We start from the raw sequence: 17,500 nt of genomic DNA on the forward strand, positions 1-17,500 counted from the left end.
TGGTGTTCCCATGTCTTACTCAAGGACACACTAGTGGTGGTGTTCCCAGGTCTTACTCAAGGACACACTAGTGGTGGTGTTCCCAGGTCTTACTCAAGGGCACACTAGTGGTGGTGTTCCCAGGTCTTACTCAAGGACACACTAGTGGTAGTGTTCCCAGGTCTTACTCAAGGACACACTAGTGGTGGTGTTCCCAGGTCTTACTCATGGACACACTAGTGGTGGTGTTCCCAGGTCTTACTCAAGGACACACTAGTGGTGGTGTTCCCAGGTCTTACTCAAGGACACACTAGTGGTGGTGTTCCCAGGTCTTACTCATGGACACACTAATGGTAGTGTTCCCAGGTCTTACTCATGGACACACTAGTGGTGGTGTTCCCAGGTCTTACTCAAGGACACACTAGTGGTGGTGTTCCCAGGTCTTACTCAAGGACACACTAGTGGTGGTGTTCCCAGGTCTTACTCAAGGGCACACTAGTGGTGGTGTTCCCAGGTCTTACTCAAGGACACACTAGTGGTGGTGTTCCCAGGTCTTACTCAAGGACACACTAGTGGTGGTGTTCCCAGGTCTTACTCTAGGACACACTAGTGGTGGTGTTCCCAGGTCTTACTAGACACACTAGTGGTGGTGTTTCAGGCGGGATTTGAACTCACAACCTTCCGATCACCAGTTTCAGATTCAGATAACGTTTATTGCCATTATGCTTGACACATATAGAAGGTGCATTTATGCTTTTTTCACATATACATGAACAAAACAAGTACAAATACAAATGCAAAAACAGGCAAAAACAGGACAACACAGGACAGACAGTGCATGGATAGTGCTGTATATAAAGTGCAGTGCAGAGTTATTCAAGGTCCAGTGCATGTTCAGTCCTGGGCAGACTTGGAGGCGGGGGGGAGGGGGAAGCCAGAGTCATTTAGCAGCCTGGCGGCTGAGGGGAAGAAACTGAGCCTGTGGCGGGCCTTTAATGTCTTAGGCAGCCGCAACCTTCTTCCAGAGGGAAGCAGGGTGAGGAGGCCGTGGCCGGGGTGGAAGGGGTCGGCCATGATCTTCCTTGCCCTCCTCAGAGCCCTGGTGTCATGCAGGGAGTTGAGGGAGGGCAAGGGACAGCCGATCACCCTCTCTGCTGAACGTATCACCCGCTGCAACTTGGCCTTGTCCTTGGTCGTTGCAGCAGGGAACCAGGTGATGATGGAGTGGGTGAGGATGGACTCTATGATGGCCGTGTAAAACTGGACCATCATGGACCTCGGCAGCCTGAATTTCCTCAGCTGCCGGAGGAAGAACATCCTCTTCTGGGCCTTCTTCGTGAGGGCCTCGGTGTTCCGCTCCCACTTAAGGTCCCGGGAGATGGTCATGCCTAGAAAGCGGCATGACTCCACGGAGGCCACCGGGGTACCTCCCAACGTGATGGGAGGGGGCAGGGCTGCTTTCCTACGGAAGTCCACCACCATCTCCACTGTTTTTAGAGCATTTAGCTCCAGATTGTTAAAACTGCACCAGCTCTGCAGCCCCAACCCCAACCAGCCCCAACCAGTCCAACTCACTATCCACTAGACCAGTTCTTCACTGGGACACGGCCTCCCTGTGACAGTTGACAGGTTAGAGGTAGGACACGTGGCTTGGCCTTACATGGTGCACTTATCTCATCAGACTCCAAAGTCTCTGTAAGTTCCCTTTCCAACGCCAGCAACCAGAGGCTTCCTGTGATCATGGAAGCTCTGCTGGATGGTAGAGGCTGTTGGCTGTGTGTGTGTGTGTGTGTGTGTGTGTGTGTGTGTGTTTCTCTGCTGCTGGGTCTCGTCCTGTTGGCTGTTGAGGCTCTCTGTGGAACAGCTTGTAACAGGCAACGTGATCAAAACGCCAAGCAAACTGTTCATGTTGCCATGCGATTGATGCCGTGTGTGTGTGTGTGTGTGTGTGTGTGTGTGTGTGTGTGTGTGTGTGTGGATGCCGTTTTGAGGAAGTCATTTTGAATGTCAGGGCTGTGTGTGTGTGCGTATGTGTGTGTGTGTGTGTGTGTGTGTGTTGTTGATTCCGTTTCGAGGAAGTCGTTTTGAATGTCAGGACTGTGTGTGTGTGTGTGTGTGTGTGTGTGTGTGTGTGTGTGTGTGTGTGTGTGTCGATGCCGTTTCGAGGAAGTCATTTAGAACGTCAGGACTCATCAATGTCACACGACTTGGAAGCTCATCAAGCTCTTTCTTTCTTTCTTCCTTTTTTCATCTCGGGGTCAGACGCACAGATCAGTTCAGACTATTCTAGAACGCTTCCTCCGTTCGTGCTTTCTGGGTATTCCTTGTGACCGCGTCAACGCAACAGTGCCTTGTTTCGCAACGAAATGCAAAATATTAATGACAACTGTCACATGTGCCTGGCTTCGTTCGATAAAGTCAGCGAATCGCTCATGTTGGTGCTGTCTGACTTAAGATGCAACGGCTGTATGTGTTTATGTGTTCGAACCCCAATCCTGGTAGAAAATCAAACTTCCTTCCATTTGGACCAAATACAATCCCACAATCCTCCACTCACACGCTTTCTCTCTGGTCTGGATCTTATCTTGGATGGACTTGTCGTCCACTGAAAAATTCAAAACAACATAATCATTACATCAAGCTCATCCTCCTGTTTCTACCTGTTCTGGTATTTTTCCAATCAGCAGATTCACACCAGAGAGATGGGTACTACTAGGTCGTCCTCCATCGGGGCTTCCAGTCATCCCGATCTTCCATGCATCTGTTGCAGGCAGCATAACGTTCGCCACGGCGTCTCCAGACTCTTTCACGTCTGTCACATGTGCTCAGTGTGAACCTGCTCTCTTCTGTGAAGAGAACCGGGCGCCAATGGTGAACCTGCCGATTCTGGACTGGTGTTCTCTGGCAAATGCCAGTGGAGCTGCACGGTGCTGGGCTGTATGGTGTTGGGCTGTATGGTGCTGGGCTGTGTGGTGCTGGACTGTATGGTGTTGGGCTGTATGGTGTTGGGCTGTATGGTGCTGGGCTGTATGGTGTTGGGCTGTATGGTGCTGGACTGTATGGTGTTGGACTGTATGGTGTTGGGCTGTATGGTGCTGGGCTGTATGGTGTTGGGCTGTATGGTGCTGGGCTGTATGGTGCTGGGCTGTATGGTGTTGGGCTGTATGGTGCTGGGCTGTATGGTGTTGGGCTGTATGGTGCTGGGCTGTATGGTGCTGGGCTGTATGGTGCTGGACTGTATGGTGTTGGGCTGTATGGTGCTGGGCTGTATGGTGCTGGGCTGTATGGTGCTGGGCTGTATGGTGCTGGGCTGTATGGTGTTGGGCTGTATGGTGTTGGGCTGTATGGTGCTGGGCTGTATGGTGCTGGACTGTATGGTGTTGGGCTGTGAGCGCAAGTCCCACTAGAGGACGTTGGGCCCTCATGCCACACTCATGGAGTCTGTTACTGACAGTTTGGTCAGAAACATGCACACCTGTAGCCCGCTGGAGGTCATTTTGTCGGGCTCAGGCAGTGCTGCTCCTGTTCCTACTCACACAAAGGAGCAGCTGCTGGGTTGTTGCCCTTCTACGGCTCTGTCCAGCTCTCCTCTATAACAGCTCTGTCCAGCTCTCCTCTATAACAGCTCTGTCCAGCTCTCCTCTATAACAGCTCTGTCCAGCTCTCCTCTATAACAGCTCTGTCCAGCTCTCCTCTATAACAGCTCTGTCCAGCTCTCCTCTATAACAGCTCTGTCCAGCTCTCCTCTATAACAGCTCTGTCCAGCTCTCCTCTATAACAGCTCTGTCCACCTCTCCTCTATAACAGCTCTGTCCAGCTCTCCTCTATCAGAGCTCTGTCCAGCTCTCCTCTATCAGAGCTCTGTCCAGCTCTCCTCGTGTAACAGCCCGTCTCCCGGTATCTCCTCTACGCTATTGAGACATATGGATGTGCCATCCTGGAGGAGCTGGACTACCTGTACAACCTGAATGGGCTGCAGGTACCACCTCATGCTACCAGTAGTGACAAGGGCTCTAGCAACATGCTAAACTAGAGAACAATCAGTCAGGAAGGATAAGGAGAGAGAAATGGTCTGTCGGCCACCACCTGCATAACCATTTCCTTTTTGGAGGTTGTCTTGTTGTTGCCTCTCCTATCCACCTGTTGTCGCTTTCATTTGCACCAAAGCAGGTGAAATTGATTAACAATCGTTTACGCTTCCTAACTGGACAGATCGATATCCCAGAAGTTGAATTGACTTGGTGTTATAATGTGATGAGTAAGTGTTACCTTAATCTTTTTTGAGCAGTGTACTTTGGTCCAAAATAAGGCAAGGCAAGGCAAGTTTATTTGTATAGCACATTTCATACAACGGGGGCAATTCAAAGTGCTTTACATACATTATTTAAAAATACAGCAAGACGAGGATAGTTTAAAAAAAAAGACAAAAAAAATACTATGAATAAAGAAAAAAAAGAAAAAGAGTAAATATAAGAAATGAATAGCTAAAACATTTAATAAGATAGTAGTTAATAAATAAAAAGACATTCATAGAAGTGTTAGTGTTTAATCATAACTTCTGCAAAACATGAAGGTTTGTAGTTTTGATTTAAATATTTTAAGGGTTTGGGCCCGTTTGATTTCTTCAGGGAGTTTGTTCCAGGAGCATGCGGCGGAGTGACTGAAAGCTGCTGCACAGTGTTTTGAATTAAAAAGAAACATCTTACAAGAGGGGTTCGAACCCACAAGGACATGGATCCATTGGGTGTTAAATCAAACACCTTAACCCCTCTGCCTTCTTGGTGGTAGTACTTCTTAAGCTTTGTGAACTCTGAACATTGTCAACAACATCAAGGCTGTTCTGTGTGCAGTATTTAAATTAAAGGTTGACATCCTACCAGGAGTGGGGTTCGATCCCACGAGGACATACAGTACTTCCATTGGGTCTTAAGACCAACGCCTTAACCACCCGGCCATTCTGGTGGTGTAACTGACCTGGTTTAGTAACATGACATAGTGTCAATGGAACCATGTGTTGATCAGGAAGACTATTTCAGGAGAGGCTGAAGTGTTCGATATGATTCCTCATTCCATGTCTGAGTTCTACCTCAACAAGCCTATTCACCCTCGACTAACCTATTCTACCTCCACTAGACTAACCTATTCTACCTCCACTAGACTAACCTATTCTACCTCCACTAGACTAACCTATTCTACCTCCACTAGACTAACCTATTCTACCTCCACTAGACTAACCTATTCTACCTCCACTAACCTATTCTACCTCCACTAGACTAACCTATTCACCCTCCATTAGACTAACCTATTCTACCTCCACTAGACTAACCTATTCTACCTCCACTAGCCTATTGTCCATCGACTAACCTATTCTAGTTCCACTAGCGACTAGACGAATATATTCTACCTCCACTAGACTAACCTATTCTACCTCCACTAGACTAACTTATTCTGTCTCCACTAGCCTAATTCAATGATTTTGTTGAAGTTTAACATTTAAAGCAAAGCTTTTACCAGGAGTGGGGTTCGAACCCACGAGGATCTACGTCCATTGGGTCTTAAGTCCAACGCCTTAACCACTCGGCCATCCTGGTGGTGAAAATAAAAGCAAATCAAGGTGTTACAAAGTTGTCGTCCACTGAAAAACTCAAAACAACCTACCACCATTCTCTACCAGGAGAGGGGTTCAAAAAAGGACATGGATCCACTGGGTGTTAAATCAAACACCTTAACCCCTCTGCCTTCCTGGTGGTAGTACTTCTGAAGCTTTGTGAAATCTGAACATTGTCAACAACATCAAGGCGGTTCTGTGTGCAGCATTTAAATTAAAGGTGACATCCTACCAGGAGTGGGGTTCGAACCCACGAGGACATACGTCCATTGGGTCTTAAGTCCAACGCCTTAACCACTCGGCCATCCTGGTGGTGTAAGGTATCTGGTTTAGTAACATGACATAGTGTCAATGGAACCATGTGTCGATCAGGAAGACTATTTCAGGGGAGGCTGAAGTGTTCGATATGATTCCTCATTCCATGTCTGAGTTCTACCTCAACGAGCCTATTCACCCTCGACTAACCTATTCTACCTCCACTAGACTAACCTATTCTACCTCCACTAACCTATTCTACCTCCACTAGACTAACCTATTCTACCTCCTCTAGACTAACCTATTCTACCTCCACTAACCTATTCTACCTCCACTAGACTAACCTATTCTACCTCCACTAACCTATTCTACCTCCACTAGACTAACCTATTCTACCTCCACTAACCTATTCTATCTCAACTAGACTAACCTATTCTACCTCCACTAGACTAATCTATTCTACCTCCACTAGACTAACCTATTCTACCTCCACTAGCCTATTGTCCATCGACTAACCTATTCGAGTTCCACTAGCGACTAGACTAACCTATTCTACCTCCACTAGACTAACCTATTCTACCTCCACTAGACTAACCTATTCTGTCTCCACTAGCCTAATTCAATGATTTTGTTGAAGTTTAACATTTAAAGCAAAGTTTTTACCAGGAGTGGGGTTCGAACCCACGAGGACATACGTCCATTGGGTCTTAAGTCCAACGCCTTAACCACTCGGCCATCCTGGTGGTGATAATGAAAGCAAATCAATGTGTTACAAAGGTTTTTACAACGTTTTTTTTGCTGGATTTGGATCTGATGTTGTGTTCCAGAGGGAGAGAGAGACTGAGTGAAGGTGTAGTTAATATAAGCCACTGTAGTTCAACATGACGCCACATTCACACTGGAGAGAAACCCTGTCAGAGGAAGGATGGTATTATAAACTGTCCTACGGCCTAACCCCTTGCTGATTGGCTGATCCTACGGCCTAACCCCATGCTGATTGGCTGATCCTACGGCTTAAACCCATGCTGATTGGCTGATCCTACAGCCTAACCCCATGCTGATTGGCTGATCCTACAGCCTAACCCCATGCTGATTGGCTGATCCTACAGCTTAACCCCATGCTGATTGGCTGATCCTACAGCTTAATCCCATGCTGATAACCCAATGCCCACTCAGGCATCCTAGTGGTGCCAAACTGCTACAGGGGAACGCGACATGCAATATATTGTCAGTGGAACCAACTATTATTGACGAGCAGATTTACACTAGAGAGAAAGAGGAGGAAGGATTATACGAATCACTTTGGTTTAGCTTAAAGGAGAAGAGTTTACCAGGAGTGGGGTTCGAACCCACGAGGACATACGTCCATTGGGTCTTAAGTCCAACGCCTTAACCACTCGGCCATCCTGGTTAATGTAATCAGATCTTCAGGCTAACACTATTTGGCATGACAGTACAGTTGTAGGACTTGTGGCCAGCTGGTCATTATCAATGTGAGGGTTTTTTGAAGAGGTTTAGGTTTTAGGGATGGGAGGGATGGAAGGGAGGGAGGGATGGGAAGGAGGGATGGGAGGGATGGAAGGGAGGGAGGGATGGGAGGGATGGGAGTGATGGGATGGATGGGATGGTGGGAGGGTTTTAATGGGTCTGAGACAGCAGAGGCCCGGTGGCCTAGTGGCCAGGTTAGGAACTGCACTGCAGCTGGACCACATTACCAGAGCACACAATCAACATCTATCAGGCTGGGGGGGGAGAGACAGAGAGAGGGGGGAGAGAGATGGAGTTCCAGAGAGGAGGGACAGAGAGAGACAGGGGAGTTAGGGAGGGAGAGAGCGAGAGACAGGGGAGTTAGGGAGGGAGAGATTGTGTGTGCGTGTGTGTGTGTATGTGTGTGTGAGAGAGAGAGAGAGGGGGAGTAGACAGACAGACAGACATAGATAGAGAGAGAGAAACTGACCGACAGACAGACATAGATAGAGAGAGAGAAACTGACCGACAGACAGACATAGAGAGAGAGAGAGAGAGAGAGAGAAAGAGGCAGACAGACAGACAGACATAGAGAGAGAGAGAGACAGACAGACATAGAGAGAGAGAGAGACAGACAGACAGACAGATATAGAGAGAGAGACAGACAGATATATATATAGAGAGAGAAAGAGACAGACAGACAGACATCGAGAGAGAGAGAGAGAGAGAGAGAGAGAGAGAGACAGACAGACAGACAGACAGATATAGAGAGAGAGACAGACAGACAGATATATAGAGAGAGAAAGAGACAGACAGACAGACAGACAGATATAGAGAGAGAGACAGACAGATATACAGTATATATAGAGAGAGAAAGAGACAGACAGACAGATATAGAGAGAGAGACAGACAGATATACAGTATATATATAGAGAGAGAGAGACAGACAGACAGACATAGAGAGAGAGAGAGACAGACAGACAGACATAGAGAGAGAGGTAGAGAGGACATAGAGAGGAGAGGTACTTCCTGTACACACATGACTGTGTGGCCACCTTCGACTCCGACTGCATCGTTAAGTTTGCTGACTGCGATACAGCTGTGGTAGGCCTGACCTCCAACAACGACCAGAAGGCCTATCTGGAGGAGGGAGAGCACCTGACCCAGTGGTGCCAGAACAACAACCTCCTTCTAAATGTCAGCAAGACGAAGGAGATTCTGGTGGACTTTGGGAGGAAGCAGGAGAGGAACAACCCTCTAAACATCAATGGGGCCCCCGTGGAGAGAGTGGACAACTTCAAGTATCTCGGTATCCAGATCACCAAGAACCTGACATGGTCAACACACATAGGTACTGTGGTGGGGAAGTCACGACAGAGACTGTACCACCTCAGATGCCTGAAGACATTCAGAGCGTCCCGCCAGATTCTCTACTCATGCACAATCGAGAGCATCCTGACGGGGAACATCACTGCTTGGTACGGGAACAGCACCATGCAGGACCACAAGGCCCTTCAGAGAGTGGTACGGGCAGCCGAACGCACCACAGCGGGACCACTCCCTCGCCGTCAGGACATCTACACCAGGCGGTGCAAGACCAAGGCCAAGAGAATCCTGAAGGACCCAAGCCACCCTGATAATGGACTGTTCTCTCTGCTGCGGTCAGGAAAAAGGTACCGCTCTCACATGGCGAACACGGAGAGACTCAAGAACAGCTTCTTCCCCCAGGCCATCCGTGACCTGAATGACACCACCTAGGCCACAGCCAGGCAACTGCCCCTGTCCCCAGCAGGATGCCCCCCCCCTCCCCCCCGCTATATGGACTAACTACAGCACCTTATATTTATGATAGATGTTAGTATATTCACTATGCGAATACCCATAATCTGTACATAAACCATCACCTATACACTATGCGTATATCCTGTAAATCATTGCTATTTATAAAACTGTATATATTGATTTGTAAATTGACCTGTACACACTGTTGCATCTCTATTTATCTCTATATAGTCCAACCTATAGTATAGTTTTACCCAACCTGCAAATGTCATCTGTGCATACCCCCCCCCCCCCCTCCAACCTACTGTACATATCCTTTGTTTTTCTGTGTGATTTGAGTGTGATTTTGTGTGATTCGAAACCTGCTCGTGTAATTTGTAAATTTATTTGTTGTATTCCACCTTCTTACTCTTGTAACACATCTTAGGAGCCGGCAGTAACATTTCACTGTACATTGTACCTGTACGATATGCACGTGACAAATAAAATGTACTTTGACTTTGACTTTGACTTTGACATAGAGAGAGAGCTAGACAGACAGACATAGAGAGAGAGAGAGAGAGAGAGAGAGAGAGAGAGAGAGAGAGAGAGAGAGAGAGAGAGAGAGAGAGAGAGAGGCAGACAGGCAGACAGACAGACAGACAGACAGACAGACAGATATATATATAGAGAGAGAGAGAAAGACAGACAGACATAGAGAGAAAGAGAGAGAGACAGACAGACATAGAATGAGAGAAAGAGAGAGAGACAGACAGACAGACATAGAGAGAGACAGACAGACATAGAATGAGAGAAAGAGAGAGAGACAGACAGACAGACATAGAGAGAGAAAGACAGACAGACATAGAGAGAGAGAGAGAGAGACAGACATAGAGAGAGAGACAGACAGACAGACAGACATAGAATGAGAGAGAGAGAAGAGACCCCCCCCTCCAGCTGAGTGGAGATCCTCTTCTAGTGATTTCCATCTCCGTCTTTATTTACCGGCGGCGTCTTCTACAACCTGGGGAAATACAGAGACACACACACACACACACAGAGCCTGGAGCGCGCACACACACACACACACACACACACACACACACACACTCACACAGAGCCTGGACACACACAGACACAGAGAGACACAGACACACAGAGAGCCTGGAGCAAACACACACAGAGACACACACACAGAGCCTGGAGCACACACACACACACACACACACACACAGAGACACACACACACACAGAGACACACAGAGACACACAGAGACACACACACACACACACAGAGACACACACACAGAGCCTGGAGCACACACACACACACACACACACACACAGAGACACACACACACACAGACACACTGAGACACACACAGAGACACAGACACACACACACACACACAGAGCCTGGAGCACACACACAGACACACACACACACACACAGAGACACACACACACAGAGAGAGAGAGACACAGACACACACACAGAGCCTGGAGCACACACACACACACAAACACACACACAGAGACACACAGACACACAGTGACACACAGACACACACACACACAGAGACACACAGAGCCTGGAGCACACACACACACACAAACACACACACAGAGACACAGACACACAGTGACACACAGACACACACACACACAGAGACACACACACAGACACACAGAGCCTGGAGCACACACACACACACACAAACACACACACAGAGACACACAGACACACAGTGACACACAGACACACAGAGCCTGGAGCACACACACAGACACACACACACAGAGCCTGGAGCACACACACACACAGAGACACACACACACACACAGAGCCTGGAGCACACAGACGCACACACACACACAGAGACACACACACACAGAGCCTGGGACACACACACACACACACACAGAGCCTGGGGCACACACACACACACACAGAGCCTGGGGCACACACACACACACACACAGGTATGGACACACACACACGTATGCATGCACACACACATACACACGCACAGACACGCATGCATGCACACACACACACACACACTCACACTCACACTCTCTCACACTCACACACACACACACACACACACACCGGTCCAATACATGCGTTCAGTCTGTGTGATGTACTTTCAGGATAGCTCAAAGGCCATGTTCTGCTAACCTATCGGCTTTTTTAATGACATGCCCAAATAAGGACCTCTTTATGACATGCCCAAATAAGGACGTCCTTGGCTGGCAGAAGACTTCCTGTCCAAACTATGAAAGGTGTTCCTGAAGGGTATGATGGTTCTTAGTGGATATGATGATAGACCGTCCATCCATAGACCCATTCAGATTCTTCTCAGCCAAGTGACATTTAACATGTTATAATCAAGATTCAAGTCAAAAGTATTTCAATCAGGAGAGACTTAATGGATTTGTAAAAAGGTTTATTGAGATAGGCCTCAATCTGGGATGACAGTTGTTCCCAATATGGGTCAGATGAGATCAGTTGGTCTGGTCGGTGGTCTGGTCGCCTCCTGTCTATATCCTTTGCCTCTTGCGGTTCATGTCTTGGCTGGTGCTTGGCTGGTGCTCAGCTCTGCTGAGGTCCTGCAGTCCAGTCCATGAACGAGTCATTATCATGCCCATGGTGGGCAGGTTTGACACTCTGCTGGCTGCTGTGGCCCAGCTGAGGTCCTGCAGTCCAGTCCATGTTGGAGTCAGGACCGTGTCCACGGCTGGAGGCAGGCAGGAAGGCTAGAGTGTGAAATACAAATACAATTAATTTAAATAAACTGTATTCATCAGTCAATGTTGATGATCTTCATGTGGCAAGTTATACAGTAGAGTAAAACAATGTGGCAGATACACTGGACTTAATGTGGAAGTGCTTACATCCAGTGTACAGTGCAGAGTCACTAGACACAACATATCATATGCATTCATGAGTCTAAATAATACAAATTCCATTATATTTATATAGTTTTAGCACCTTTAAGAAATGTACTCACCAGCAGCAGAGACTGTGGGGACAGCTGGCTGGAACTGGAAGACTAGAAAGTGAAATACAAATAAAATGAATTTATATAAACTGAATCAATCAGTAAATGCTGATGAGCTTTATGTGGCAAGGCTACAGTACATATATATATATATATATATATATATATATATATATATATATATATATATATATATATATATATATATATATATATACAGTATATATAGTGGACCTTTAAGAAACTCACCAGCAGCTCCTATGAAATGATAAGTTAAGAAGCAGCGGAGGTCTTCCTTGGAGAAAGACCACGCCAGAACGTCGTATATGTTTGGATCCAGAGGAAATGGAGCACAAGGTTTGAAATGGCTCAGGTACTGTAGAATGTCCATCTCACTGGATTTCGTTGTCTGATACTTGTAAATGGTAAATGGTAAATGGTAAATGCAACGTTGTCTTGTCTTGTTCGATGTCTGCTACTACACTGTTTGTGGCTTATAAATCTACTGCATATTAACATAATACACAACTATGACATCACAATCAAGTTCTGTCATCGTCCTGGGTAACCAGAACCAGAGCAGTGGGTCAGAGATCTGGTCAGATTGCTATTGTGACATCATCAGCAGCACATGTCTCTGTAGGCTATGGAATCTGTAGCAGTCCTGTACTACATTACCCTACATGCTTTGCAATATCATATCTGGGTTGTCTGGGTGTAGTTTTATGAAGCTGTGTTCACTATGTGGCCACGTTGCAAAGAATTAGTTTTCTGTTGCGTTTCCTGTGTTCATGTGAAACCACAGGCTCAGTAACACAGACTTCCTGCAGGACTCTCCCCACCTTGCTATCTGCCACCTCCTGCAAACCCAGGAGTTGGAATGTGACTTTTTATATCCTTTCTAAGTCTTCGCTTACACACACACACACACACACACACACACACACACACACACACACACACTCGTTAGATGTTTGTTTTATGGCAGCGGTGTGTATCTCTGTTAGTGTTTATTGAAACAGCGCTGCATCAGAAACAGATGCTGTCACGGAATACAGAAGGACTCCACATTAACATGGATATTACACACACTTACACACTTACACACACACACACACACACACACACACACACACAAACGTATATTCAGCCCATTGCAGCATCTACACAGTGTGGAGAGACACGCATCTCGTTCCTTCATGGTTCTGTGCTATTGACAATCATCTACACACACACACACACACACACACACTCTCTCTCTCTCTCTCACACACACACACACACACACACACACACACACTCTTAGATCGCTAGGCTAGGCAGTCCTCTCTGATATGAAGCTTTCCTAAGGAGAGCTGTGTGTGTGTGTGTGTGTGTGTGTGTGTGTGTGTGTGTGTGTTCCAAGGCCACAGCATTGAGCAGCGTCTCCTGAGCACATAAACATCCTGACAAACAAGCGTCTTCAGTCAGCTCTTAATGCCACTCCTAATGGAGTGGACTGACTTATGGCGCTTCTCCACTACCGTCCCGTCCCGTACCAGAACCCGTGCGCCCGCTTTGTTCTGCTTTCTCCACTGCCAACGATTGGTCAATGGAAATCGTCACAATAATACACACACGCACGCACACTCACACACACACACACACACACACACACACACTCACACACACACTCACACACACACACACACACACACACACACACACACACACACTGTGGCTGTAGTGCTGTTGTCTGTGGCGTCGGAGCATCTCAGACATCAAGTGTCGAGCCGGACGAAGAAAGAAAGAGGACTTTGTCTAACCTTCCTGAAGCACCTACTGATACATCTGTATACATCTCAGAGAGAGAGAGAGAGAGAGAGAGAGAGAGAGAGAGAGAGAGAGAGAGAGAGAGAGAGAGAGAGAGAGAGAGAGAGGATGAGAGAGAGAGAGAGATAGAGAGAGGATGAGAGAGAGAGAGAGATAGAGAGAGGATGAGAGAGAGAGAGAGAGAGGGGGAGAGGGGGGAGAAAGAGAGAGAGAGAGAGGGGAGAGAGAATGAGAGAGAGAGAGAGGGAGAGGGGAGAGAGGATGAGAGAGAGAGAGAGAGAGAGAGGGAAAGGAGGGTGTAGGGATAAAGCAATGCCACAGTCCAGTGAAACTATTTAGAATGTCTGTCATTACCTAACCCCCTGCCTCACCCCCCCCCCCCCTAATGCACACGCACACACACACACACACGCACGCACACACACACACACACACACACACACACACACACACACACACACACACACAGAGCCTGGGGCCTCCGAAATGTAATAATCACAAAAAAACGATCTCAGTCAACATTCCATATCCCGTCTCTGATTGCCCTGTTTGCTTTGTTTACATCCTGGGGGCTATTCCATCACCGTCGCTAAAGGAAAATGTTGGCTTATCAAGGCTTATTTAGATTTTTGAAGTCTTGTGAGAATAAGTCTGGATTTTCCTTTAGTGACGTTGATGGAATACCCCCCTGGTTGTTGGTATGGCGCATGTATCATAGCAACGTAGACTTAATCCTATTGGTTGATGTTTTTAGGTTGTCGAATCGTATCCGTATCCCGTGGTTACGATCTTCTGTCTGGGGACACACACACACACACACAGACACACACACACACACGTCACATAACACACTCACACGCATACACACACACACACACACACACAAACATGTCTCACACACACACACACACACACACACACGTGACATAACAAACAAGTCATTTTTCTTTCTTCAAAAAAGTGGTTTATTTTTTTTTCTTATAGAATTTGTTTCAGTCAAAAACACACTCATATGCAAGCAGGCTGTTTTGATTGCAACTATAATAATATCTCAAAACCAAAAAGAAAAAGAAACATTCACTTTAATAAATACAATTTTCTGTCCTTGTGCTTCAACATGGTGTTTTATTTTCTGAGCGTATTTACATCTTAAATAACTCTGGGGAAGAAGCACACTCCAGTCTTTAGTCAGTCAGACAAAAAAACGAAACTCCAAACTTATAAATATCGTGTTTATCTGGGGAGAGAGAGAGGCTGGCCGGGTCGAGAGCAGAGTCCAGGAGAAACAGTCGAGATGTGAACCATCACAGCCTCCGTAACAGCATCATGAACATGACATAGGGGCGGCTGTGGCGCGGGAGGTAGAGCCGCCGTCGAATGATCGCAAAGTTGGCCAATCGGCGGTTCGTCGAAGTGTCCTTGGGCAAAGACAATGAACCCCAAATTGCTCCCAGTGAGCGGGCCGACGTCTTGCATGGCAGCTTGCCGCCATTGGTGTGTGAATGTGTGTGTGAATGGGTGAATGAGAGGCCGTTGTAAAGCGCTTTGGATAAAGGCGCTATATAAGTGCAGTCCATTTACCATAGGACCTGTCAAAGCTGTTTGTGACAGCTCATAGTCCTGTACGTATGCAGCATGACTGACCGGCAGGTTCGATTGCATATTGCTACATGTCCGGTAGCTTGTAGTCAATTATGAACTGTCATGAACTTTACCGATGGTTTTTGACTTTTGTAAGTCGTAAAAAAGCAAAGTACAAATTCATCCTGCAGGGCCACTGTAGAATAGAATAAGAAACCAAACACATCTGGTTGTGAGGCTGCCATCTCTCCATCTCAGCGGAGGCTGGCGGAGGTAGAAATCGGAGGACGGGCTTATTTCATCCCATGCTTTACAATGAGCCCATCCTCCGATTTCTACCTCTACCAGCCTCCCCTGGTTTGGGGCGCCATTCAATAAATGTACCGTCATATGAAGGACGCATACAGTACATCTTGCCCTGATGACATCATATCCTGTAGTCTCATCTCAACCAATCATGTACCACTGGCCTCAACCACTCTGACATGGACAGGTTCAACCTAGAACCCAAAAAGGATGCTTCGGCTGTGGGAGAACCCTTTGGTTGTAGAACCCTTGTGGGTTCCATTTAGAACCCTTGTGAGTTCCGTGTAGAACCCTTTCCACAGAAGGTTCTCAATGGAACCCAAAAGGCTCCTGCATGGAACCCATAAGGTAACTATTGTGGTACTGTTTTTTCTTTGGACCTGTCCATCTCTACCTGTCTCTCTACCTGTCCCTCTACCTGTCTCTCTACCTGTCGCTCTACCTGTCTCTCTACCTGTCCCTCTACCTGTCGCTCTACCTGTCTCCTGCACCAGTAACAGTTGTGTTAGCCCCACTGAGGTAACCTAGAAGTCAAAGCAAGAAGATCTCCTTCCCCCTCTCTCTCTCTCTCCTCCTTCCACCTTTCTTTCATACCAGGGATAGTTGGTAGATCGACATGAACAAGATGAATTTGCATAATCTTTGATGTCAGTGTAAGTTCGTGTGACTTCATGTCTGTTCTACTACACCTGTAACAGATGAAGGTTTGAACACGTCTTATACTGGTCAATCTAACCGTGTCTTAGTTTAATCTGACTTGGTTGAAGTCTTAGTTAAACGTTGGGCAAGGGTATTGTGATAATCCAGTTCACTGCAAAGTGCACAACAGCAAACCCTTCCCTCTCTCCTAAATCCTTTCCTGTCTCCTCAAACCTCACAACACCCCATTTCTTCACACGGTGGATGTCACAGCTCTCTCCCTCTCTCCCTGACAGTGCACAGGAGTACGTACGTAACTCTGTGGAAAACCCCCAAAAAACAAAAACGAAGAAAACAACCGTTGACAATGGGAGTGATTTATCAATCGACCGATCGATCAGATGTTGCGATCAGATGGACGCTACCTCGCGTCGGACCCAACAACCACGGGACCCGACCCACAGCTCTCCTCGTCACCTGGCGTTCGGTCGTTCCATCACAGGTGCGACCGTTAGCGACGGCTAGCTGCCGTTAGCGTCCGTTAGCGTCCGTTAGCTTGTCGTTAGCTGCCGTTGGTGATGATGACCGACGTGCCCTTGTGTCCCCCCGGGCCCCCTTGCTCCCCCGCAGCCTGCATGCGCTGCAGGTGCGTCGTGACGTCGTAGTGGCGGAGGTGGTGGTGGTGGGCGGAGCTTGGCGCGGCGGCGGTAGCGGTAGCGGTGCAGTAGCCACGGAGGCTCTCTGCGGAGTCGTACAGGTGCTCTAGGGCGTAGTAGGCGGGGTGCTTGTCCAGGTAGGGGTGGGGGTGTGGGGGCCGCGGGGGAGGGTGGTGTGAGTGGGGGTAATGGGAGTGGTGGTGGGGGTGGGAGTGGGAGGGGTAGAGGGCCGGTGCGGGGGTGGGGGAGGCCGAGCAGGGCCCTCCCGTGGTGCGGCCCCCCCCGCCCCCCGCCAGCAGCGGGTGGTGCAGGGGCAGGGAGACGGAGGAGGGGGGTGGGGGAGGGGGTGGTCCACCGCCGAGGTGGGGGGGGGAGAGGTCCGTCGTGGTGTTGTGGTGGTGGAGGAGGTAGTCTTTCGCCTTGAGGGAGGA

General features: G+C 47.9%; 1 protein-coding gene across 1 annotated transcript in view; it reads right to left on the reverse strand.

Moving 5' to 3' along the window:
• Positions 1 to 16,975: 16,975 nt before the first annotated feature.
• sim1a (SIM bHLH transcription factor 1a) overlaps positions 16,976 to 17,500 on the reverse strand; it is a gene marked incomplete at both ends in the record, with an annotated part of 30,085 nt that continues 29,560 nt past the window's right edge. Inside the window, 2 exon segments of the mRNA XM_080541119.1 lie at positions 16,976 to 17,245; positions 17,489 to 17,500. The exon segment at positions 17,489 to 17,500 is cut by the window's right edge and continues 455 nt beyond it. Coding sequence (XP_080397245.1) covers positions 16,976 to 17,245; positions 17,489 to 17,500 — 282 coding nt within the window.

The sequence above is a fragment of the Nansenia antarctica genome (genome assembly GCF_963989245.1).
Source record: "Nansenia antarctica genome assembly, chromosome: 10".
Lineage (NCBI taxonomy): Eukaryota > Metazoa > Chordata > Actinopteri > Argentiniformes > Microstomatidae > Nansenia > Nansenia antarctica.